The sequence below is a fragment of the Leptopilina heterotoma genome, unplaced genomic scaffold (genome assembly GCF_015476425.1).
Source record: "Leptopilina heterotoma isolate Lh14 unplaced genomic scaffold, ASM1547642v1 Lhet_218, whole genome shotgun sequence".
NCBI classification, from domain to species: domain Eukaryota; kingdom Metazoa; phylum Arthropoda; class Insecta; order Hymenoptera; family Figitidae; genus Leptopilina; species Leptopilina heterotoma.
Window position 1 is genome coordinate 887,847 of NW_025110935.1, and position 27,275 is coordinate 915,121.

The following is a 27,275-nucleotide window of genomic DNA, read 5'->3' on the forward strand; positions in this document are numbered from 1 at the left end:
ATTTGCAGAAAAACGGAGAATAAATATTGTGCGACCACTTGCAAGAATTACGAACATTTTAGAACACTTTTGATACTAATTTTTATTTCCAAATTCAGTCCGAGGCCTGTAACCGTAATACATCAATTTCCATTAAAATATTACAATGTATGCCCCCATAACGCATGTCGTAATTGTTATGTAGATTACAATATTTAATTAATGAAATCATCTACTTTCGGAAGCATAGAACTTAAATTTTTAAATTTACAAAAAACGGGATTTTAAATTATATTCTACGATTTATTTTTTTTTTATTAATAACTTAATTTCCTGGAATTTATTTTAAAATTTTCCGCCATAAAATGACATTTTTCTCTGGTCGTATATATAAAATGAGAACCACTGAGTTGGCACTTGAAGTTGTAGAGAGTAGAGGGGGGCCGATCAAAGCCAGTGCTTCGCGGGTGTGTGTGTTGCACTGTTGTGTGCTCTTGTGCTGTCGATTTACCTCCTGGAAAATTTAAAAAAAACTCTCCATGGGAGCCCCACCCGAAACAATCAGAAATGTAAGTGATTTTTTCAATTCTATGCTAATCTTAAGATAGAGGTTATTGGCATGTAGAATTTACGAGAAAGCCGGCAAAACGCCTAGCAGTAAAATGATCAATGAACTCTACTTGCTTTCGTGTTTTGGGGCGTGCTATACTATTCGTTCAAATCAAAAGATGGACGGACAGACATAAACTGTAGAAAAAAGAGTTGTGTTGTTTTTTTTGTTTTTTTATTGCTTCTCTTGTAAATAATACTTTTTTTTTAAATACTTGAAACAAAAGGCAAGATTTATGTTTTCTCTGTCTTGATCATTCGGTCCATGGATTCTGACTGCATTTCTGCTAGAAATGGCGTTCTGACCATCTTTGAAAAACTTAACTGTTGAGAAATAAAAACAGCTATTCATGTCAGTAAATGAAACTTGTCTTGAAGAGTAAATTCTGATTTCGTTAATTTAATTTCAAAAAATTAGATTTAATTCTGTTTATTCGCTGATAGTTTAAAGTTGTATGTAGCTTACTCTATTTTGGAGTATCTCGAAACTATTTTTTATTAATTGGATTGTTTTCTTTATTTATTTGGAAATTGATATTATAAAAACGATTCTGTATAAATAAAACAAGTTTTAGTTTATTTTTTTAAATATATTATTTAAAGAGTACAATATTATTTTAAACGTTTTAAACACTACGAAGAAAGTTAACTTTTTGTTGGTGTGATACAAGAACGCTTTCTTAATATTAATTATTTAGTAATTTCGACAATCAAAACGGCTTACAACACTTTGGAGTTTATACATCTTTCAATGTTGCGTGAAACGTGATACACGTTATTATGAAAATTTTGTTACATTTAACCTGGATTTTTTAAAATGCTGATTCAGGTGAAAATTTCATTCATTTCATATACTGATAAAAATTAGTTTACGTTCGGTAAATAATTATCTACTCGTAATATTATATTCAAATTATCATTTACTTTTTTTTATCATGAATTAAATATTTTTCTCTCATAGATATTATAACTGTGAATACAGCATGTTCTATTAATGCATATTTTGAATTTTTAATGCACTTTCTAGTTTCAAGTGATGGTAATTTTACTTTGGTTATTAATGGTTAAAATTAGTCAAGTTTAATTCATGAATGTTTAAGTGATTTTTTGTGTTTAATTGTGTTTATGTGTTATAAAAAGGGAAAAGAATTATAAAAGTGTACCCACAAAAGTTTTAATGTTCAATAGAACGAAATTTCTTTTCTTTCTTTTTCGAATTTAAATTTTATTGTCACATTATGTCGCGTATTAAAACAATTATTTATGGTTTCAAGTTGTTGCTAAATTAACTTTTTTCAGTTTTTGTTTTAGTTACACTAAAAAAATTTATTTGATCCAAATAACAGATTACTTGATTATTATCAATTAAATATTTACTCAAATAATTTTATAAAGCTGAAATTAAGACCCAGTTATCAGGAACCACTTATTCTTTCATTATGTTGGTATTAAATAAAATAAATATTTAACTTTAAAATTAAATTTCCAAAATTAAGTTGATGCTGATAATTTGATGGCATTATTTGATAATGGACAAGTAATCGGTTATTTGAATCAAATAAATTTTTTTCCAGTATTGTATTTTATATGAGTAAAAATTTAAATTGGAAGAATTTTTGGTTCATTACTTTTCAAATTTTTGGAGCTTATATTAAGGATGCAAAAAATTGAATAATTTTGAAGTTTTGAACGCTCAATTAAACGCCGGTATTTTTCTTACTACTTTTAATTTATATTTAATTAAAAAAAATTAGTCCTAAAGTTTTGAACGTTTAAATGAACGCCGGTATTTTTCTTTCAACTTTTAATTTGTATTTAATTAGAGAAAAATGTCGCTAATGTTTTGAGTGTTCAAATGAACGTTATTATTTTTATTATTACTTTTAATTTGTATTTGTTAAAGAAAATTATTTTGTGTATTAAAAGAAATTAATTAGCAACGAAGTAAATTTTGAATTTTCAATAATTTTTTTTCACTATAGTAATTTTTTAATTTCCATAGAAAAAAAAATTTTTGTTCATTTGAACGTTTAAAACTTTCGTAAAATTAAAAAAATATGAAAGTTAATTGTTAACAAATTAAATGGTGAGTTAATATTATTTTTCAATTCAGTATAGTAATTATTTTCTTAAAGATTTTAAAGATATGAACAAATATTTTTTTGTATTTAAATATTTTCAAAAATTACTGGGATAAAATTAGAAATAAAATGAATTCAACATTTATACAATGAAAAATAAATTGTTTAATTTAAAAAAAACAATTACTTGCGTCAATTATCAAATAAATATTTATACTAGAATCATAATTTTATTAAAATCAATGCTTCAATTATTACATCAAGAAAATAACTTAAATCTATAATATATTTTTTTAATTTTATTTTTTGAGTTGAATTCAATGTTTATAAAATAAAATAGAGCAGAAAATATTTTGACCCCTACATAATTTCAGATCACAATTTTTATAACATAAAAAAATATAAAAATATTATTGTAAAATTGTGCTACGAAATTAGTATAAAAAATAATCAAATGAATTTTCAAAATAAAAAAGTGAATACCTATTAATGGCAATTTTTTAGATATTTCAGCCTAAAAAAGGTATTTTTTTTTAAAAAATGCTTCAAAAATTGTAAAAATCAATTTTTTTAATTCAAAAACACATATTCTACTAAATTTCGCATGGATTTCAAAATTTACTCTAATTTTTAAGAAAAATAAGAATTCAAAAAGGGTCAAAACATTTTTTTTTTTAATTTTCTGCTTAAATAAATTTTTTTTCTTAAAAAAATGCTTCAAAAACTGTAAAAATCAATTTCTTTTATACAAAAACACATTTTCTACAAAATTTCACACGAATTTCATAATTTACTAATTTTTAAGAAAAATAAAAATTTTAAAAAGAGTTAAATAATTTTTTTTCTAAACAATTTTAATAAAATGGCAATTATTTAGAATTTTCAGCCTAAAAAAATGCTTCAAAAAATGTAAAAATCAATTTTTTTAATTAAAAAACACACTTTCTACAAAATTTTGCAAGGATTTCAAAATTTACTAATTTTTGAGAAAAATAAAAATTCAAAAAAGAGTCAAAACATTTTTTTTTCTAAACCATTTTATATTAATGGCAATTGTTTAGAATTTTCAGCCTAAAAAAAGTATTTTTCTTAAAAAAAAGGCTTCAAAAATTGTAAAAAAACAAATTTTTTAATTCAAAAACACATTTTCTACAAAATTTCGCATGGACTTCTAAATTTACTAATTTTTAAGAAAAATAAGAATTTAAAAAGTGTCAAAACATTTTTTTTCTAATTTTCTAATTTTTTTTTCCTGAATAAATTTTTTTTCTACAAAAATTGTAAAAATCTATTTTTTTTTATTCAAAAATACATTTACTACAAAATTTCGCACGGATTTAATAATTTACTCATTTTTAAGAGAAATAAAAATTCAAAAAAGAGTAAAAACCTTTTTGTTTTTTCATTTGTTAAGTTAACAAAAAAATATATTTTCCAACAAAATTCAAATTTTGCCGAAATTTAAAATAATTGTCGTTCAAATCTTAGTAAATTTGGGAAAATATTTCAGAATACAAAAAAATATTTCGTTTACTTGAAATTCAAAATTTTAGTGAAATGAAATTTCCACTTAAAAAAATTCTTTTTCTAAGTATTATTTTTTAAAAAAATAAATAATAATGTTTATTTAATTATAATTAAATAATTCAATTAATAATCATAATTATCGATATTATAAAAGTAAGAATTAACATTTATTAAATATACAGAAGATTGTTTTAATATATTCTGTTAAAAAGAGCATTGCTTGAATAAAGATTTAATAGGTGTATACACAGGGAAGAAGAAATACGCTAAAAAATCCAGTTTTCTGGAATAAAAACTCATATTTGATTTTTTTAAACTAATAATTATTTAATGGGTCTTGCTTTCACTTTTGAAGGCAATAATTTTTTTCTTCATGTTTCTGGATATTAAGATTAATATCCTGAATCAAGAAGAAAAGAAGGTCACTCAAAAAGCATGTAATTTGCACGCAATTGCTTCTTTTTACGTAAAAAATTTTCCACATTGCTTGAGGATTAAAAATGTTTAAAACTTGTATTATGGAAACATGTATGAAAATGAAGTTCAATATTATGCATATTTTTTTGGAATATAAATAAATATCGAAATTTTTAATTTGTTGAGACGAAGAATATAATAATTATAAGCAAATTTAAAGAATTGAATAATAAAGCAAATTCTATTTATTTATAATTTAATTACAATTGATAAAATAATTTTCATTATAATTGTGTAATTAAAATAATTCTCCAATTTAATAATTATCGAGATAATTATGAATAATAATAAATAATAATTAATGATAATAAATAATAATAAATAATAATGAATAATAATTATAAATAATAATTATATTAAATAAACATAGCCCCAAGTGGTATTACATTGACTTTTCAAAGCGACAGTTTCAATTTTATTTAATATTTAATTTGCATACAATATATAGTAAAAAAAAATATCTATCCCTGAAACTCTATATTTATATAAATAATAAATTGTGTCAAGAACGTGACAAACGCACTATAAACCTTTAAATTTTTTTTAGCACCTTTACAAAAAATTATATCTGATTTTTTTCTCGTAACTATTCCTCTGTTAATAATTGTTATCGATTAGGCACTTTTATATTTACTTCTGAAATAGAACAAATAAGTAATAAAAATATTTGAGTTTTTTCTAATAAAAAAAGGAATTTTTTTTACGTAGAAAATTTATTTTCTTGAATACATGTTTTAAAATTTACTTTACTTTTTCTAAATTATGAAATGGTAATCAATTTCTCTAAATTGTTTTGAATTTAGAGAAATTGATTACCATTTCATTTTCCGAGTAGATATTATTTGTAAGTTGAAAGAAACGTTTTTGATCGCGAGAGAGTTCTTGAATGGGATAATAAAATAAGGAAACTTTAGATATTGGGAAAAATAGAATTGAGAATTGTATTTTTCTCTTTTTTGGCTTGAATTTTATTTTCGTAATTTTCAATTCAAAGTCTTCACGAGTCATTGTGTGATAAAAGTTCAGTGCCTCGTCAAAATTCAAATGTGGGGAAAAAAATTACTGAAAAGAGAAAGTTATTTTTTTAAAATAAACAAAATTTTCTTCTTTCGTAACTGTGCTTCCGCATTGCTACTTGATGTTGCCATCTGACAACATTGATAAGAATGTTTGTTTTAATCGGCTACTAGATATTCGGTTTTTTTTCACTAAATGAAACTTTCATTTGTCAACATATTCACGTGTATCACATAATATTCTGAATAAAAGATATTTTTCTCCAGATAAAATTAAAAAAAAGCTGACGATACGCTTCTCATCATATTGATATCTAAAATTGCAGTATTTGAAATTGCACAATACACTTTATATTGATTCGAAACAATTGAAGTGGAAAGTGATTTACAGAGGAGTAAACAATGTATTGTTTACATATTTACTATTTTTTTTTTGATTTAGTGTTTATATTTTAAAAATTGAATTTTTTTTTCTGCAGATGATGGGCACTACAACTGTGAAAAGTAATTTTACGCCCAGGGCGTAAATGAGTGTGAGAAATCATCGAATGAAGAGGAAAGAAATCCAGCAAATGTGTAAAAATGAATGATATAGAAAGCATCGGTATGAAAATGCCTCACAGTCATTCGACACCAGCCGGTGTCGATGGCGGAAGTCGAACGCCGCCCACAACCCCTAGAAAAGCTGGAAAGATGCTTGCGGTCCGAATTCAGATGCTTGACGACACCATCACGATGTTCCAAGTGCAGGTAATTTATTGATTTTACTTAAACGAATGCAATGACTAAGACCCACTTTCATATCCACTGTCAAAGGTCGCCTCTTAAGATGAATCAATTGAATCAATTTATTTTCGCTACCCAGAAACCTAATAAACTTTTAATGCCCTTATGACCGTTTTTAACGCCGTCACAGTTGCGAGTCGCTGCAATTTACTTTTGATACCTTAATGTCAATTTTGTTAATTTATAAAGAAAAAAAAATTCTTTTCGTATTCTGTTAATTGTACTTAATTTTTAACACTTTTGGTCCATAAAGTTCCAAACATTTAAATGAAGGAAATTTAATTAATTCTTCTTTAATTATTCTAATATTCCAACTCGTGTTAAAAAAATTAATTATGGTTCTAAATTTATTTAATTTTTATTTCTATATCTGGCACTAAGTAAATTTTTGTCTGACGCTCAGCGACGAAAAATATTTTTTTTTTGTATTTTTGGAGAAAAAAATGGCACTAATTTTATTTCTTTCATTCAAGAAATTTCACTCTGGATTTAAAAATATGTTAAAAGCACTTTTTTCACCTGAAACCTTAAGAAAATGGATTTTTTTCCATTTCGAGAAAAAATTGTTTTCAGAACTTGTACACTGAAAAAAAATGTATTTGATTCAAATAACCGATTACTTGTCTATTAACAAATAAATATTTATTTTAATGAAATAAATTTTATTTAAATCAAATAAATTATATTTGAACCAATAAATTTTATTTAAGTTAAATAAATTATATTTGAACCAATAAATTTGATTTTTAAGTCAAATAAATTATATTTGAACCAATAAATTTGATTTAAGTCAAATAAATTATCTTTGAACCAATAAATTCAGTATTTGAAGCAAATACCATTTAATTGGCTCAAATAAAAATTATTTGATTCAAGTAAATATTTATTTAATAATAAATATCAAAAATAATAAATAATAAATAAAGTAATCGATTATATTTGGATCAATTAATTTTTTTTTCAGTGTTGATCGTAACATAACTTTCTAATAAACGACAATTTTTTTTTGGATTTGCTTTTAATTTAGATTTCTGAAATTGGCAAAATTATTGCAAAAAATTTTCTTTTCACAAAATTAAAAAAAATTAAAGAATACATTCAAAGATTTTAAAACTTAAATTCAGTGAGTTAAATAGAAAATTGAAGAATTTTAGGTGAATTAAAACAGTAAAATAATTAGCGTCCTTTTCATCATTGAAAACAAAAAAAAAATTCCTTTCCTTTAATTAAAAAAAAATAGTTTTTGACGCTGAGTGTCGACGACAACTTCAAGGAGCTTTTAATTTGTATTTTTAAAAGAATTATTCTTGACAGTAAGCAAATTAATTTTTAAATAAATTAAATATTACTAAATTTAAATTACCCTTTTAGTATATGTAGTAATTTTTTTTAAATATTTAAACAGAAAAAAAATCCGTTCATTTGAAGGTTCAAAATTTCAAAAGAATTTGCAAAACACAATTTTTTGTAGAAAGAGTTTTTTTCATCAATTACAAAAGAAATAAATAAATTTTTTCTCAAATGGTTATTAAAATCTTTTTTTAAACGTTTCTTTTTTATGAACCATTTTTAAAAGAAAAATTTTAAAACAAAAAATTTTATCGTTTTACGTGTCTGAAAAATATTTCTTTTTTCTTTCAATCGATGATCATAAAGGTTGTAAATTTATGTCAGTGAAGTTCACACAACCTTTATGATCAAAGATTGAAAGAAAAAAAAATTTCCAAGCGGAAAATAATAGAATTTGTTATTGAAAAATTTTTCTTTTTTAAAAAATTGATCAAGAAACTATGTAAAACAATTTCTACAAGCAAAAACTTGAGAAAAATTAAAAAAATATTTTTATTAAGTTTTTAACGTTCAAATGAACGAATAATTTCTTCTATTTAAACATTTTCGATAATTATACTAGAATGAAATTAAAAATAAAGTGATAAATTCAATCAAATGCTAAAAATAAAATAAATTCGACGTTTGTAGAAAGGAATTAATTTTCTAAATTAACAGAAATATATTTTTAAAAAAAATGCAAATTTTACTGAAATTAAAAAAAATTGTCGTTTATTCTTTCAAATTTTTAGGAAAATGAATTTTAGGTAGAAAAATATTTTTTCTTACAAATTGACTATGAACGTTGAGAATTTCATCAATTTGTCAATTTTTACGAATTTGAAAACTACAGTGGTACTTAAAAAAACTTTGTTAATATAGATATTAGTTATTAGTAAAATATAAATATTTTTATATTTATCTTGTTCATGTTTTAGTTATAACTAGTTATAACTAGTTTTAGTTATAATTTTTTACTTAGTATTAAATTTTTTATTAATTGATTCATTTAAATACACTATTCATTATTTTTATAAATTTGTTTGAAAAAAAAAATATTGATTGCAGGGTTGACACAGTTCAGGGAAAAGTCAGAGAATTTTATCAAAAGCACTACTGAAGAAAGTATGAAAGTTCTAGAATTGATAAAAAAAAGTTTTTAAACTTTGAAGTCACCAGGAATTTTAATACAAGACCTTAAAATTTTTTTTTCTTTTTCCGTCAATAATTAAACTTTACAGAATACGAAATTTACTTTTTTTTAAATAATTGAATTTTTCAAAGACATTCATAATTTTATTATTTCCAAATTGAATTTAACGATAATTTTTACTTATTGAAAATTGGAAAAATAATTGAATTTTGAAAAGTTGCGTTTGCTATTTTTATGATTAATTGAATTTTAAAAGGTTTTCAATTTGAATTTTTTGCTAGACTTTTGTGAAAAAATATTTATGTAGAAAAAATTATTAATGTTTTGAATAGTTTGTTTATATTTATTTATTGGCATAATTTTGACAAAGTTTTGAACTTTCAAATTAACGAAGTATTTTTCATTAGTTTTTGTAGTAATATTTTTCATAAATTACTGTCGAGGTAATAATGAAAAAAATAAAGAAAATTTTATTTAGAGAAGAACCTTTTTAAAATAGGAAAAAATTATTTTGCACTGAAAATCAAATTTGAATGAAGTATTTGAGAAAAAAATCACCGTTTATCAGATCGTTGGAAAATTTATAGAGACGTAAAAAGAACTATTAAAACAATTTTCAAAAGACAATATATTTCATACTTTATATTTTTTATTATTTTATTTATTATTTATTGGCGGAATTAAAGAAATTTTTACGACATATTATTTTTTGTATTAAAATTTTAAAGTCCGGTAGATAATAAATGTTAATTTACATAATGCTAAGCGTCTTTGGAAAAATTATTTATAAGTTTTGCTATACAACATTTGTCTCAATGTTTTTAAACAACTTCTATTCACTTCATTATATTAGATTAATACACACACCTTATGACTCATGAAATGCTTAATTCATTTTTAAAATGCTGTCATCAGAATATATTTCTGACGTTCTAAACATTCCAGTAAGCGAAAAATCTAAATTTCTAATTACAAAATTATCTAATTTTCATTAAATGTGAATTTTTTTCAAAATGATATTAATCATTCTATTATATGAAGATTCATAATATCTATTTATTCCCGCGGTTGTGTATTTTTTTTATTAATACATATTGTTTTTTTTCATATAGGTGAAAAACATGATAATTATTGCGAGATATATTTACCGGAAAATAAACTCTTTCTTTCTTTTTAATTATTCATTGCAGTATATTTTTGTGGAATATATTCAATTTTTCATACAATGCGGTGCAGATTTATTTATATCTCTGATCTTTTGGTATAATTCCAATTTCTCATTCTCTTTACCTCTTTTCATCTTTTATTATTAAATTGAATCAAGAGGAAAATATAAAAATGATATTTACTAGTTTTGATATATATATATATAGTTTCAACAATATCAACAAAATATATTAACATTTTTTTTTTCAATTTTTCAGAAATGATCAGTTTTGTTTCTTTCGATCATAAAAAGAAGTTTCTGATATTATAACAGTAACGACAACAATATCAACAGGAAAAATTGTTTTCCGGTGTATAAAAATTGTGTTTGCTTTCAAGAATTGAGAATGTTATATCTCGTCACAAACTTCCTATTGTACTTTAATTTACAATTTCATTTGTACAATTGCAGTCCAATTATATCAAATTTAATTTTATATTTTTTCTTTTTTTTTCAAATAAAAGTAATTTCAAATTTTGCTTTTAGAAAATTTTTAAAACTTAAATTTTAATTAATAAAGATCTTAAACTTATTCGTTTGGCCAAACAAATAAGGTTTAAGATCTTTATTAATTATAGTACATGGTTTTATAATTTTCTATTATCATTAAATTTTAATTAGTTCAATTAATTTTAATTTACAGTTTAAAAAAATTTAAATTAACTAAAAAATTTTTTAAATAAAATTAACTTCAAAGTTTGCTTTTAGAAATTTTTCAAAGGTTAAATTTTTATTAACAAAATTAATTTTAGGTTACAATTTTAAAAAGTTTAAATAATTGAAATTTAAATTAAGTGAATAAAAATTTTTCAAATAAAACAACCTCAAATTTTGCTTTTAGAAAATGTTTAATGCTTAAAATTTATTAAATTGATTTTAATCTCGATTTTAATTTACGATTTTAAAATTCGAATTTCAATTTTTTTAATAAAATTTACTTCAAATTTTGCTTGTAGAAAATTTTTAAAGATTGAATTGTAATTAATTTTAATTTACATTCTTAAAAAGCTAAAATTAGTTAAAATTAAATTTTTTAAATAAAATATAAACTACTTAAAAGTGTAAATTATAATTAATTTAATTAATTTTAATTTACAATTTTAAGCTAAGTCAAAATTAATTAAATTTAATTTTTTCAAATAAAATAAACTTCAAATTTTTCTTATGGAAAATTTTGAATGCTTCAAATTTAATTAAGTAATTAAATTAATTATAATTTACACAGGCCTCGGATATTTTCCGACTTTTTTCGACTATTTTCAAAAATGCGACTTTTTTCGACTTATTTTCAAAAATTGCGACTTTTACGACTGTTTTCCAAATATTGCAACAAAATTCTACAATTTTTAGATTTAAATGCAACTTATTTCAATTTTTATAGTGTGAAAAATAACTGTAGACAAATGTTTCAAAAATTATTTTTTAATAATTTTTTAAATTAAATTTTCGAAATGTACAATTAAAAGAATTATGAATAATTGAAATTTTGTAAAATTTAATTGAAAATATTTTATTTATTTCAAGTGTTTTTATTACAATTAAAATTGTACAATTATTAAAAATCAATTTTTTAAGAATTTTAATTGCAAAAATTTTGAAAATAATTGAATTCTCAAAAAGTTTAATGAAAAATCTTCTAGTGTATAATTAAAAAAATAAAAAATGAATGGAGATTTGGTTCTAAAAATGATATTACAGTATTTTTGAAAAAAGTAGTTCTTAGAATTTTTTTTATTCTAATTTTTTAAAATCCAACTATATTTTCAATATTTTCAATTACAAATTTCCGAAAATTCAAATACGTACAAAAAAAAAATATTTTAATTTTTTAGAATTGTTTTTAACATTTTGGAGAAAACAATAATGTTTAAAATTTTCAATTAGGATTCTTCAAAAAAATTAATTAGTTTTTTTAAAAATATACCTACAAACATTCTTTGAAGAAATTCTATTACTTTCGAAAAAATAAAATTCCAATGTTTTTAAAAAACTAATTCTTAGAATTATTTTATTATAATTTTTTAAGTTTCAATTATTGTCTTCGAAAAAAGTAAATTAAATTTTTTACAATTTACTTTTTGAAACTTATTACAATTTCGGAGAAATCATATTCATATTTATAATTAAAATTCTTCAAAAATTTGATTACTTTTTTTTATATTTTTAAAAAATTCATTTATTTTTAAAAGATTTTATCAAAATTTCAATTATTTTTTTAAAAAATTTGACCAAATTTCGATTCATTGGAAATTTATCAATATTGTATCTAATTGAAAAAAATATTATCTTTCAATATTTACTTAAAAATATTTTCAAAAAATTAATTTTAAGAATTTTCTATTATAATTTTTTGAAAACATACTATATTACGGTCATAGTCGTAATTTTTAGAAATTATTAAATTGCAGAAGATTTTAAAATGGAATTTTTGAAATTTTATTTCCCGTGGAAAAACAAATAAGAAGTATTTAAAAATTTATTTAACAAAATTATTCAAGTTTTTAATAATTGAATTTAGAAATCAGCAAAAGAGGAAAACTAGGGAAATAGAAAATAATATTTTTCTGCCAACTCTGAAATAAATAAACGACTTTTTTTGTATTTTTAAATTAATCGACTAAAGTGTTTTTTTTGCGACCTTAAAGTCGACCCAAGGCGTGTATGTACTTTAATTAATAAATTTCTATTATCATTAAATTTTAGTTAATTAAATTAATATTTACTTTTCAATTTTAAAAAGCTAAAATTAATTAATTATTAATTAAATTAATTATAATTTGCAATTTTCGAAAAGCTTAAATAAATAAATTTTTAATTAATTAAATTAATTTTAATTGAAAAAGTTAAGAAGTTAAAATTATACCGGAAGGGAAGAATAATAGAACCTTAATAAATTTTCCGTATTTTTAAATAAATTTTTTCACAGTGTAGATAAAAATTTTGAGTTTCGAAAGTTGCTGAAGATTTTTAACCATTGTGTAGCCAATTTACGTATTACCTGATGCTCACTTGACTTTTAATTCATGCACATTAGAATTGATTGATCTCAGATTTGCTGTGTGTGCATTTTAGCGTAACCATTGACTATTGAGGTCAAGGGGCGTGGGCCGTGAAACTACTTCTAATGATCTTCGTAAATTTCTTCTTCAATGTATACTCGATATCTCTCTTCAGTTCTTTAATTAAACGACGTTTAGGGATAATTCTCGTTCTTTGTTGTCATTCTTTTTGTATTCAACTTCTTAAACTCTTCAAGAAAAAAAAAACCAAAAAAGAAAAAAATAGTTTTTAAATACTTTTCAATCTTCTAAAAAATTTTCTAATTGAAATTTTTCTCGTCTTAACATTTTTTTTTCTTTACTTTTCCTTTTATTTTACTTTAATTAATATTTGACTTTTATTTTATTTTACTTTAATTATTATTTTACTTTTATTTTATTTTACTTTAACAGGGTTGTTACAAAACTTATTATTTTTTCAAAGGAAAAAATATTTCGAAACTTTCAAATTCAAACCTTTTGAAATTCAATAACTTGAAAGAATATTATTATCAAACACGAAGAAATGGATCACTCCGAGTCGAAGACTCGGAGTGATCCATTTCTTTCTGTTTTTTAGTAATTAAAGATGACCGAGTAATAAAATCATTATTTTATATTATAAGAATATTGTTACTGTAACTTTCTTAAAATTATTTTCATCGTTTCAATTCAATTATTATTTTCCAAAAATTTTAAATAAAATTCTACTTTAAATCAAGTTTTAATAATTTTTGAAAAACTTCTTTTTTGAGAATTTTTAAATCCATTTGTTTTCAATTCAATTTTACGAAATTTTAATTATTCGCAAATTTTTCAATTAAATATACATTAGAAAATAAAAACATGAAATAATTTTAAAAAATTGCAATAATTAAGCTTTTTGAAAATAAAATTAGTTCCATAGAAATTTTAATTAAAAGTATGAAAAATTCAAATTTTCAAAGATTTTAATTTAAAACTTGAACAAAATTTAATTATTTCTAAAAAATTGCAATTATTAGTAGATTAACTTCTCCAAAATTCAATTATTATCTAAAACTTTAACTGAAATTCATTTATAAATCAATTATTATTAGAAAATTCTATGAGAATTCAATTATTTAAAAACGTAGATAATTTAGTGAATAATTAAATGTCTCTTAAAATTGAATATTAATAATTGAATAATTAAAATTGAATCTTATACATTTTTAAGAATAATTACTGTTTTCAAGGAATTTGATTGAAATTTTATTAAAAATAATTAAAATTCTGCAATGAGCTTTATTATTTATGAAAATAATTCAATTCCTAAAAAGAATTTTCTTATTTAAGAAAATTAATGTAAAAATTATATTATTTATGAAAATAATTAAATTATTGAGAAAGAAATTTAAAAAAAAAATTATAAATAATTGAATTTCTATTAAATTTTTATTATTTATGAAAACAATTGAATTTATTTTATTAAAATTTATTGCAAATAATATTGCATTTTTTTTAGAAAATTTTATTAAAATAGTATTGAAAATCATTGAATTGGAGAACATTTTTGAAAAAAATTAAAATTTTGACAATTTTGAAAATAAAACCTTTTTAAAATTCAATTATTTCTAAAAATTCAGGTTTACATGTCTCTTAATATTCAATTGTTATGTAAAACCTCAACTAAAAGTTATTTTTGAATCAATTTTTATTAAAAAAATTCTACCAGAATTCAATTATTTAAATACAAAAATAAATAATTTTTGAATAATTAAATTTTTCTTAAAATTTAATTCTTATACATAATTCTATCAACAAATTTTTAAATAATTGAATTCCTTCGACGAATTTTAATAAAATTTTAAAAATAATTACAGTTTTTGAGGAATTCGATTGAAATTTTATTAAAAATAATTTAAAATTCTGTAATGAATTTTATTATTTATGAAAATAATTAAATTATTGCGAAGAATTTTATAAAAAAAAGTTTCAAACAATTAATTTTTTTTTCAAAAAAATGTATGCAAAATTCTATTTTTAATAATTCAATTTCTGTGGAATTTTTATTTGCTTGAAAAATAATTGAATGTTCGTGTTAAATATTGTCAAAATTTGTTGTTTAATAATTGAATTCCTTTGGGAAACTTTATTAAAATAGTAGAATATTGAAAAATCATTGAATTAATAAAAAATTTTTAAATAATTGATATTTTGCCATGAATTTTATTAAAATTTTTGAGAATAATTGAATTTTATTATGCTTTTAAAAATAATTGAATTCTTTTTGACGAATACTATTATTTATGAAAGTAATTGAATTTTGCAATGAATTTTATCAAAATTCCTGAAAATAATTGAATCTTGTCGAAGAATTTTGCTATATTCAGTTATAAAGATAAGCAATTTAAATGTTGACAATTTTTTTTTGGACTCTTTGAAAATAATATTGAATTTCTGCGAAGAATTTTATTAATTTTGAAAATAATTGAATTCTTGTGATGAATATTGTTATTTATGAAAATAATTGAATTTTAAAATTAATTTTGCTATTTATAAAGACAATTAAAATGTTGACGAGAATTTTTTAAACATTTTTGAATATAATTGAATTTCTGGAAAGAAGTTTAATATTTATTAAGATAATTGAATTCTTTCAAATAGTTGCGTGTTGCGTTAAAATTTTTAAAATTGAAACTAATTTCAACAAAATTGAAATTAAAGTTTTTTTTTAAAAAAAAGACAAAAAAATTGAGAATTTTCTTATTAATTCTGAAAATTTAATTTTTTCCAGTAATTTTAATCAAAATCCCTTACTTTTCCCTGATTTTCCTGACCAATTCTACTTTCCCTGACTTTTCCCTGACCTGTGGCAACCCTGTTTAATTTTTATTTTACTTTTATTATATTTTACTTTAATTTTTATTTAACTTTTATTTTATTTTCATTTTTATTTTACTCTTATTTTATTTTACTTTCGTTTCACTTTTGTTTATTTTTATTACAATTTACATTGTGAGTTTAGTTTAAAAATTTTATCTCTCAGAATGAAAAAATATGGGAAGGTGAAATTGTCGCTTGAAACAATCATGCTGCGAGAGGATATGAAGGAAATGATTTTAATTTTAATAATAAGTATCAATTTGAAATGCAGACGACTTTAGCCTTGAGAATATTGGGCATGAAATCGCTTAAAATACTAAATTATCGTTTAACCAATTCACCTTGTCTGTCTCTGTCGCCCTTTACATACATATCACTCTTGAAACTTTATATAATCTTTTCACAATGTGAACTATTAGGGCGTATAAGTTATTGGTTATGCTTCACCATGTAATGTAGACGTAGAGAGATGCAAGCTCTTTTATTGATTTCTTCTTGCAGCTTCACATGCATAGTATATAAAACTTATATACTTTTTCTCCTAATGCATACTTTTTTTTCCCAGTTTACAAGATTAACAATTTTTATTTCCACTTTTTCTTCTTATTGGTTTTGTACTCTCCAGTACTCTCTCTTTCACTTTGGAGGGAATTTTGTATTTCTAAATTGTATAAACACTGTGCGGTGTGAATATAATATTTATTAGGTGTATTAATTAACTGTTTTAATGAAGAAAATTAATTATTTAATGTAATTAATTTAGCCTGCATTGATAATGGGTTTCTGTTGATGAAAGTTAATTAATGTTAAAAGTAATTAAAATAGTCATTAGCTAAAAATTAGAGGGATCGTAGCTTTTATACCTAATTTTCTTTTTTGTACTCTTTTCCCCTCTTTTAGACCCTTAAATTAATATAGTTTCCTAAAACACCTAAAAAAACATACATTTTCCCCCATTTTCTTCCCTTTTTCATTAATTTAATTACTTGTTAAGAAAAACTTGTAAAAATTATCATTTTTTGTAAGTTAGAAAATTGTTTAGTTCTGATTGAAAGAAAAATACTTTTACTCTTTCTAAAACTTTGGAAAAAGTTTCCTTTTTTGAAACTTAAAAAATCTTTTTGTATTATTTCTCAGAGATTTTAAACTTGGAAATATTTTCATACGAGGAAAAAATACATAACAACTTTTACTATTTCCGAACTAGAACCTAAACTATTTGGTATTTCTATAAAATTGATTATTTCCAGAATATAGAAAAAAATTGATTATTTCTAATTACTTACAAATTATTTATAAATTTCTTCCCAATAATTCGATTATTTTCATAAATAATCAATAATTTCATTCTTTGTAGGTTTTCAATTATTTTCATAAATAATAAAACTCATCGCAGAATTTCAATGATTTTTTATACAATTTTAATGGAATTTCTCGAAAAATGTAATTATTCTTAAAAATTTTATTAAAATTCATGAAAGAAATTCAATTATTTCAAAAAAAGCTTTCCTAGATTTTATTTATCAGAATTTAAGTATTATTGTCAATACATTTTTAATTAAATTTCTTGAAAGAATTAAATTATTTTCAAAAATTTTAATGAAATTCTTTTTAACAATTCCATTTTTTTCCAAAATAATTTTAATAAAAATTCTTCTTAGAAATTTAATTAATTTCAATAATTCATTAAAATTCAATTATTTCCAATTTCTACTACTTCAATAAAATTTTACAAAATAATTCAATTATTTAAAAAGAAATATTATTAAAATTCGTTTCAAGAATTCAATTATTTTCAAAAGTAATAAAATTCTTCGCGCAGAAATTCAATTATTTTCAAAAATTTTAATAAAATTCTTGGCAAAATTTCAATTATTTTCAAAAATTTTTCTCAATTCAATCAAATTTTTTTTACAGAGATTTAATTATTTTTAATACAATTTTAATCTAATTTCTTGAAAAATGAAACTATTCTCAACAATTTTATTGATATTCGTCAAAAGAGTTTTAATTACCTATTTAAAAATTTGTTGATAGAATTCTTTATGAGAGTTCTATTTTAAGAAACATTCAATTCTTCAATAAATTATTTATTTTTGTATTTGAATAATTGAATTCTGGTAGAATTTTTTTAATAAAAATTGATTTAAATGTGAATTTCAGTTAAAATTTTAGATAATTAAATTAATTATTATAATTAAATATTAATAGTCAAATTTACTAATTCAAAAGCAAAAAGTCAAATTCTAATAAGTAAACATTTTTACTAATTAAAATTTAGAGAGAAAGTATTATATAGCGTGAATTTTTAGAAATAATTGAATTTTGAAAACGTTAAATAATTGGTTTAAAGAAGAATTTTAGTTAAAAAATTTAGAAAGTAATTGAATTAGAAGGAGTAAATTTTTCTAATTTTTCTAAAAAAAAATTGTCTTTGAAAATAGTAAAAGTTATTCTGGAAATAACAATTTTTGAATAATAAATTTTACTATCTTTGCAGGGAAATTTTATCAAGTCCGGAGTAAATTTTACTCATTTTTTACTGCAGTTTACTTCGGATTTTGCAAAATTCATGGAATTTTAAAATAAAAGTAGCGTTGTAAACAATTTTGTAAACAATTTCATTAAAAATAAAAAAAAAATTACAGGTTATGGAAAAAGATAACAAAAAATCAATAATTAACGGAAAAAATTAACAAAGACAATCTGATTTAAAAAAAGGTGTAATTAAGAGAAAAAGTAAAAAATCGTTAAAATAAATTTTTTATCTTTTTCCGTAGTACAAGCTATAATATAATAATTTTTTACTTAATTTTTAACTCTTCAATTATTTAAAATAAATCCCTTTTTTTGAAAATTGAAATCCCCTTTTTTTATCTATAATAATATTACAAAAGAAAATCTCAAAGAATTTTATCAAAAATGAAAGAATAAAATAAAATTTTTTTAATTCATAAGATAAATCTGGTTTCTGTTATCCAGAAACCTTGGAAAACAATAAAAAGATTTAATTTAAAATTTTTAATTTAGTTGAAAATAAAATTTTTTAATTTCTTTTTTTTGTGTTATAAAATATATTTAATTAAAAAATAATCGAATAATCTTCTTTTCGACAGAGAAAAGAATTTTATTACTTAAAATTTCTATTAGGATAATGGAATTGTAATCATGAAAATAACTTTAAGAAGTTTCAAATGATCCACAAGCACTGAACGTTCAAATGAACGTAATTTTTTGCTATTAAAATATTTTCAAAAATTATTGACTTTTATAAACAGAAAAAACGAAAATAAAAATTTAGAATCTATATAATTAATTTGTTTTCATATTTAACGCAATATTATTGCAATAAAATTTTATATTTTAGGTAAGAATAAATAATTTCGTTCATTTTAACGTTTACATTTTTAGGGACATAGTTTCAGTAGTAATTTTTATTGAATTTCCAAAGATTTGAATTTTGAAATTTTACAATATATTTACAATTGCATTTTATGAAGAATCGATTTTCAAAAGTTTTAAAAAATTTAACTCCAGAATAATTATAATTACAAATTTTGAAAAAGTCACTATGAAAAATTCTTATTTAAATTTTTTGTTTTAAAGTAATTAGAATTTTCCAATAAATAAAATTTCGTAAAATTGAATTGTGAACAAGTGGATTTCAGAATTATTTTAAGTGAACTTTCTTTCTTTTTTTTTAATTATTGAATTCGCAAAAAACTTTCTCAAAAATTATAAAAAAAAACAATTAATTTAGACAAAAATATTCGTTAAAAATTGTAGAAAACGATTGAATTGAAATTATGAAAATAATTTTTGAGAAGTTACAGTAGCAATTTTTATGAAATATCAAATATCAAAAGATTTTAAATGTGAAATTATTGAAAATGTGAATTTTCATGGAAATTCTGTCTGGTAATCAAGAAAAAACAAAACTCAATTTTTGTGGCAACATATTAAGAAATAATTCATAAATTTTTGATAATATAATTTACGTTTTTATTTTTTTTTTGCAATCAGTAATTTTTGATTTGGAGAAATTGATATTAAAATAATATTTCGATCAAGTGAGAGTATTTTGGTTCAAATGAAAATTTTCTGTAGATAACGAAATTCTTTCTTTGAATGCAAAATTTATTAAACTGAAGCAAATGTTTATTCTAATCAGATAAATATTTACTTCAGGTTAATCAAACTTTATTAAAGTTATAATTATTATTATTAGATTATTTAATAATTATTATATTAAATTATTATTTAAAGTAGTATTTAAAGTATTATTATTTAATAATTATTATATTAAATTATTGTTTAATAATAATTATAATAATAATAATTATAATAATTAAACAATCTATATTTACAGAAAAACCTAAAATAAAGATTTATGCAACAAAATAGAGTATTTGAATACCCTCAAAGTTCTAAATGTTCAAATGAAGAAAATTTATTTTTTTCTTCATCAACATAAAATTTTATTGGAATAATTTTGCGTCAAGTGATAACAAAAAAAATTTTTGAAGATTTTAATTGTTAAATTGAAATTAATTCTTATTAAAATCAATAACGTTTTAAAAATAGTTTTAATCGAAAATATTTTGTTTATTTAAACGTTCGGAACTTGTGTATCAATTTGATTCAAACATTATTTGTTTCTGAGTAAAAAAAAATTTTTCCACTGATATATCAGTAAATTGCTTCAGATTCAAACGTGAAAAAATTGCTGTAATCTCTAAAATTAGAAAATATTGATAAAATTTTAATTTCATGTCCCTTTTCATAATATAGAAGATTGAAAGTAAATTAACAATTTTTTTTAATTAGTGTGAATTTTAATTTTCAGGCAAAAGCATTGGGCAGAGTTCTCTTTGACCAAGTCTGCAAACAGCTACATCTCCTGGAAGCAGATTACTTTGGCCTTGAATATCAGGAGACTAACGGAACGAGGGTAAGTTCGCAATGATTTAACATAAAAGTTGAAACTTGTCAGATGTATATATTTTATATCGCTTATCGCTCTTTTTTTTCTCCTCTTCTTTTTCAGTATTGGTTGGACCTAGAAAAACCAGTTTGTCGACAAGTAGGACTATCGCTTGTCGATCCGCTCCTGAGATTTTGCGTCAAGTTTTACACGCCTGATCCCGCACAGCTCGAAGAAGAATTCACTAGATACTTGTTCTGTTTGCAAATCAAACGAGACTTAGCTCAGGGTTTACTGCAGTGCAATGATAATACTGCAGCATTAATGGCTAGCTATATTGTTCAAGGTATTAATATCAAATCTTTATATACAAAGAAATCGATTTTATTTCGATGACCTAGTCCTAATTTTAAATTGCAACAGTAGACACAGAGAGTACACACTCTAAATATTCAAATTATAAATCCTCTCGTCATTGTAGAAATTATTTTAAGTGCTACCGCTCTCGAAGCTCTGACATCAATCATCACAATTGTCTCTTTGTCATTAGTCATTGTAGATTTATTGCCTTTTCTGTTTCACTTAGCGGTAAATAGGGCCTCTCCTCGAGATGTCATGTTATTAATTTGTTTCCTTGATAAATTCATTCATTAAGTTATTTTTTGTTTTTTTAAAGGGTCTGTTTATATAATTAATTTATTATGATTAAAAGACTCAATTTAATATTTACAGCTGAGTGTGGTGATTACGTTATAGAAGATTATCCTGATCACACGTATTTGTCTACTTATAAATTCGTGCCTCATCAAGATCAGGAACTAGAACGACGTATAATGGAAAATCACAAGAAACATGCGTGAGTTTTTTAAACGATATTTTTTAATTACAACTTGTATAAATTTGTAAACGATAAAAAGAAACATTTTAATTACTGATTAAATATTCTAATGTTTGTTAATTATATAGAGGACAATCTCCTGCCGAAGCAGATCTCAATCTTTTAGAAACCGCTCGTCGCTGTGAATTATATGGAATGAAAATGCATCCTGCCAAAGTGAGTGAAATATTACAAAGTAAAAACAAGATTGTCACAGGAAAGTCAAGAAAAATTAAATTAATCAGGGAATTTTATCAAACGAACTGGAAAAATATTCAATTTTTTTAATTTCTGCAAAGATTCTAGTTATTGGTGCCTAAAAAAAATTTTTGAGAAAAATTTATTAAAAAAATATTAGTAGAGATTTTAAAAAAAGTGAATTTTACAAAAATTTAATTCAATTATTGGTAAATATTTAAATTTTACAAGGATTCATAGACGAATTTTTATTTATATGATTGTTAAAGTAAAAGTAAGATTGCAAATTGAATGTAAAATAATTTTACTAAGAAAAAGTTGCAATTAAAATTTTTATTAATTAGTTAAATTCAAAAAGATTGAAATTAAAATTGTTTTTATTGTGATTCACAATTTTTGTCATTTTAATAAACGAAAAATTATTTATCAAAAATATTTCCATAAATTACTGATTGAAATAAAAACTAAAAAATTAAATTTTACATTTGAAAACTTTGTTATTAATGTTTTTTTATTGTGATGCAAAATAATTGTAATATAAATTTAATTTGAAAAAGAAATAAATAACTTTCGTTCATTTAAAAGTTCAAAACTTTTGGATCATAATTTTTATTAAAAATTAAGAACTTTCAATTTGAAAAATAATTGAAATGTTTTAAAAAATTATATTAAGATTTTTGTAAGTAATTGAATTTTTTAAGAATTTTAATTCAAAATTTCTCATATAATTAAAAATTTCAAATAATTATACTAAAATTACAGAAAATAATCAAATTTTCAAGAAATTTTAGTTAAAATTCGAAAATTAATTTAATTTTTTTAAAGTTTTGTTAAAATTTTTGTAAATAATTGAATTTTCTATGAATTTTAATTAAAAATTCTTTAAATGTGTAATATTTTAAATAATTTAATAAAATAAAAAAAAATAATTGAATTTTCAAAAAATTTGAGTTAAATATTCTTAAATGCAAAGTTAAAAATCTATATTTGAAAATTGAATTTTTTAAAATTACTTTCAAATTTTGGTAAATTTTCTAAGAATTTTAATTCAAAATTTTTAAAATGTTTGAATATTTAAATAATCCAATAAATTTATGGAAAATAATTAAATTTTTAAAAAATTTCAGTTAAATATTCTTAAATTCTTAAATTAAAAGTTAAAAATCAACAATTGAAAATTGAATTTTTTAAAATTACTTTCAAATTTTAGAAAATAATTGAATTTTTTAAGAATTTAAATTCAATTTTTCTAATAAAATTGAATATTCCAAATAATTTTAGTTACTAAAATTGAGGGCTCGGATCGAAGAATTGACGCTTGTAAACGCACAGAACATTGCGAAGCGTCGGTTCTTCGATCCGAGCCCTCAATTACAGAAAATAATTAATTTTTCAAAAATTTTTGTTAAAATTTGAAAACTAATTGAATTTTTCTGAAATTACATATATTAACATTTTTTGTAAATAATTCAATTTTCTATGAATATTAATTCGAAATTTTTTAATGATTGAATATTTTTAATTAATCATACTGAAAATAAAAGAAAATAATTGAATTTTCAAAGACTTTTAGTTTAAAAAAATTTTAATTAATTCAATTAAAAAGTTTTAATTGAAATAATCATTAAAAACAATTTAGTCCAATTATTGAATATAATCGAATTTTAAACTAATTTCAAATAAAAAATTCTTAAAATAATTTTTAAAATATTTCACTTCTATTTTTTAAAGAATTTATTTCAATAAAATTGAATTTTTATTTACAATTATTAGTTGGACATTTTCAAAATCATTGAAATTGGTAGGAATTTGATAAAAAATAATTGAAATTGCTAGGATTCAATTTAAAAATAATTGCATTTTTTAAATAGTCTTACTGAAACTTGTGAAAATTTAGGAAAAAGGGAAATCCAATTTTTGTGGCAATTCTGTAAAAATTTACTCTTATTTAAAAAAATTTCTACTAAAATAAAAATGAATTTTTCTTCCAGGATCACGAAGGTGTACCGCTCAATTTGGCAGTCGCGCACATGGGTATTGTTGTTTTTCAAAACTACACTAAAATAAATACATTTAGTTGGGCGAAAATTAGAAAAATTAGTTTCAAACGGAAACGATTTCTTATTAAACTTCATCCCGAAGGCTATGTAAGTTCATTTTCCTCAGAATTTTCAGTTTATAGCCAAGAATATTTTTGTCGAATTTCAATAATAATCTTTTAGGGTTATTACAAGGACACAGTCGAATTTTTCTTCGAAGGTCGCAATGAGTGCAAAAATTTTTGGAAAAAATGTGTAGAAAATCATGGATTCTTCCGCTGTTCTGTTGTTAAACGCGTTGTACGCCAAAAGACGCGAGTCCTCAGTCGAGGATCGTCTTTTAGGTAACGTATTTTAATTATTTATTATCATTTATTCATTTATTAAATTATTTTTTAAATTATTCATTTTTTAAATTATTTATTTATTAAATTATTCATTTATTATGATTCATACGTTCTGAATGTTCAAAAGAAGGGAAATTTTTGCATTACAAATATTTTCAAAAATTATTGACTTTACTAAAAAGTAAAAACAAATTTCAGCATTTAGAATATTTATAATTTATCTACTTAATTCGTGACGCAATATTTTTGCAATAAAAATTGAATTCGAAGAAGAAACAAATAATTTTGTTCCTTTTAACGTTCAAAACATTAAGGACATTATTTATTACATTATTTACTTAACAAAAAAATTTGTTTGTTAAAAATTTAATGAGAATTAAAAACTTAAATTTAACATTTAGGATCTTTAGAATTTTTTTTTTTATAACTAACTAACTAACTAAATTTTAATTTGAAGAAGTAAACAAATTTCGTTCATTTGAACCTTCAGAACTTTTGGGAACATTTTTAAATTCAGAACTCTGAGTAAATTTTCAAAAGAATATGATTAAAGTAAATAATAAAAACTAGAGTCTAAAATTAAACAGTTTCGACTTTCGAATTTTTACGTTTTACTAATTTTTTGATATTAATTTATTTGCTTCCGTAAATAGAGAGTAACGATTGATTACTAAAAAGTTATTTCTGTCCAAACAGGTACAGCGGTAAGACACAGAAACAGATTGTGGAATTCGTACGAGATAATTATGTGAAGCGACAAACGTTCCAAAGGTGAGAATAAAAGAATAATTAAATAAATTCGAGTGACATTGAAACAGATCACTCGAATAATAATTAACGTAGATAGTGCATGAGTACCATTGCGTATAACCTCCCCCCCTTTAATATTGGTTTGAACCATTTGAAATTTTGATTAATGTGCGCACCAATCTTGTGTAAAAGACGGGCGGTGGCACGGTCTTGCTTTTACCGGAAAACACGAGTCGGTATTTGCACTTTAATGCCAGGGTCGCATTGCACTTCGCGACTGGTCACACCGTCGTTTCTCCAATTTTGTTTCTAGCTATATAAACATATCTTCTATATATACTGGTTTTCATTTTTTATTGCATATATATATATAAATATTTTTATATATTTCCGTTTGCCAGTGTTGCCTGCTCGGACAGGGGTGGCGGGAGTCAGGCTCACCATCAGGCACGATAAAACCTGAATGATCGATGTTTTACCCTCTTATTAATCACTAATTTACTTTAATATTAAATGTAACCCAAACAACACACACAATAATTTCTATATATATTATTTTTTACTTAAGTTAATTAATTTTTAAATTCTTTTCCTATCAATATTTAATTACCAGCAAGGTACTCATCGATATAGCTGTAGTTTTTTTTCACTAATAGAGAATAACCTCTTTCAATTTTCTGCAATAATTTTCCTTGTAAATATAATACGATTGGCAAATTATCGTCATTGATATTTTATGCACGACTCAAAATACATTAAAATTTTAACGATCATTTTCGACGTCTGCCTTCAGTGAAATAATTTTTTTAAACGTTGGTTCAATATGATTTTTTTTTAAAACGTTTGGTTAACAATACATTTAATTTTAATGATGAGTATGAACTTGATATGGAAATCGGTAATTTCTGAGCAAAGTTTTTAAACTTTTTTTTTTGTTTTTTTTTTTAAACAAATTTTAATTAAATTAAATTATTATTATTATTATTATTAATATTATTATTATTATTATTTAATGATTAGATAATTTTATTAAGAAAAAATATTTAAATGTTATTCATTTTTGTACAAGAATTAATATTCTGAAATTTAATTTTTTCTAAAAATTTCAACTGCAACTCATTCAAAATTAAATTATACTCAAGAAATAAATACATTACATAAATTAAAATTAAATTCTAGGAAAAAATGAACTTCTCTAAATAAATTATTTTAATTAATTTTTCAAAAAAATTTTCAAGAATTCAATAATTTTAATTTAAAAATTTAATTTTTTAAATGAAAATTACAAACTCTAACATTATGATAACAATTATTTCTAAAAATTAATCCTAGTGTAATTTTTTCTGAATTCAAATACTTTCTAGAATTTTTAACTAAATTTATTCATCAAATCAATAATTTTTTAAAATAATTAAATTTTAAATTGAAAAGAAATTAAAAAAATTAAAATTAAAAATTTTTTGTAAATATTGGTAACAATTAAGATTTTCAAAAATTTTAATTTAAAACCTTTCGAATTATTTCGAAAAATTGCTACTGTATTTTTTCAAAATTCAATTATTTTCTAGAATTTGTCATTAAAATTTTTCTCGAAATCAATTATTAACTATATTTTTAACAATTTTTTTCGAAAAAATATTATTGGGATAGAAAAGTTCAATTTTTTATAATAATTGTAATTATTCTTCAAGATTTCTTTTTAAATGTATTAAGATGAATTATTGAAAATATTGATAATCATTAAATTCAAAGAAAATTATGATAGAAAATTTAAATTTTGAATGATAATAGATTTATTAATTATATACAATTGAAAAATTTCTAAATAATTGAAATTTAGTAAAAAATTTTGACGAAAATTAAGTTTTTTAAAAGAATTTTTGGATAATATTATAAAATAATTCAGTTTTTGAAAAATTTTAATTAACTTTTTTGAAAATAACTGAAGTTCAAAGGATTATGATAAAGAAATTTTAAAAATATTCTAATGTTTGAAAATTATTGAATTTTTTAAAAGAATTTTAATAAAAATTGTTTATATTTTTATTCTTCAAAATTATAATAATTCTAATAATTAGATTTTTTAAACAA

The 27,275-nt window shown here is 21.2% G+C and overlaps 1 protein-coding gene across 1 annotated transcript; it reads left to right on the forward strand.

Moving 5' to 3' along the window:
- The first annotated feature begins 408 nt into the window (after positions 1-408).
- On the forward strand, positions 409-25,209 carry LOC122501922 (FERM, ARHGEF and pleckstrin domain-containing protein 1). Its single transcript, XM_043611713.1, has 9 exons — positions 409-548; positions 6,169-6,439; positions 20,896-21,000; positions 21,097-21,319; positions 21,706-21,829; positions 21,940-22,027; positions 24,040-24,195; positions 24,271-24,431; positions 25,131-25,209. Exons 2-9 carry the CDS (start codon positions 6,272-6,274, stop codon positions 25,207-25,209), a joined length of 1,104 nt encoding a protein of 367 aa, XP_043467648.1. The 5' UTR covers positions 409-548; positions 6,169-6,271.
- The last annotated feature ends 2,066 nt before the right edge of the window (positions 25,210-27,275 follow it).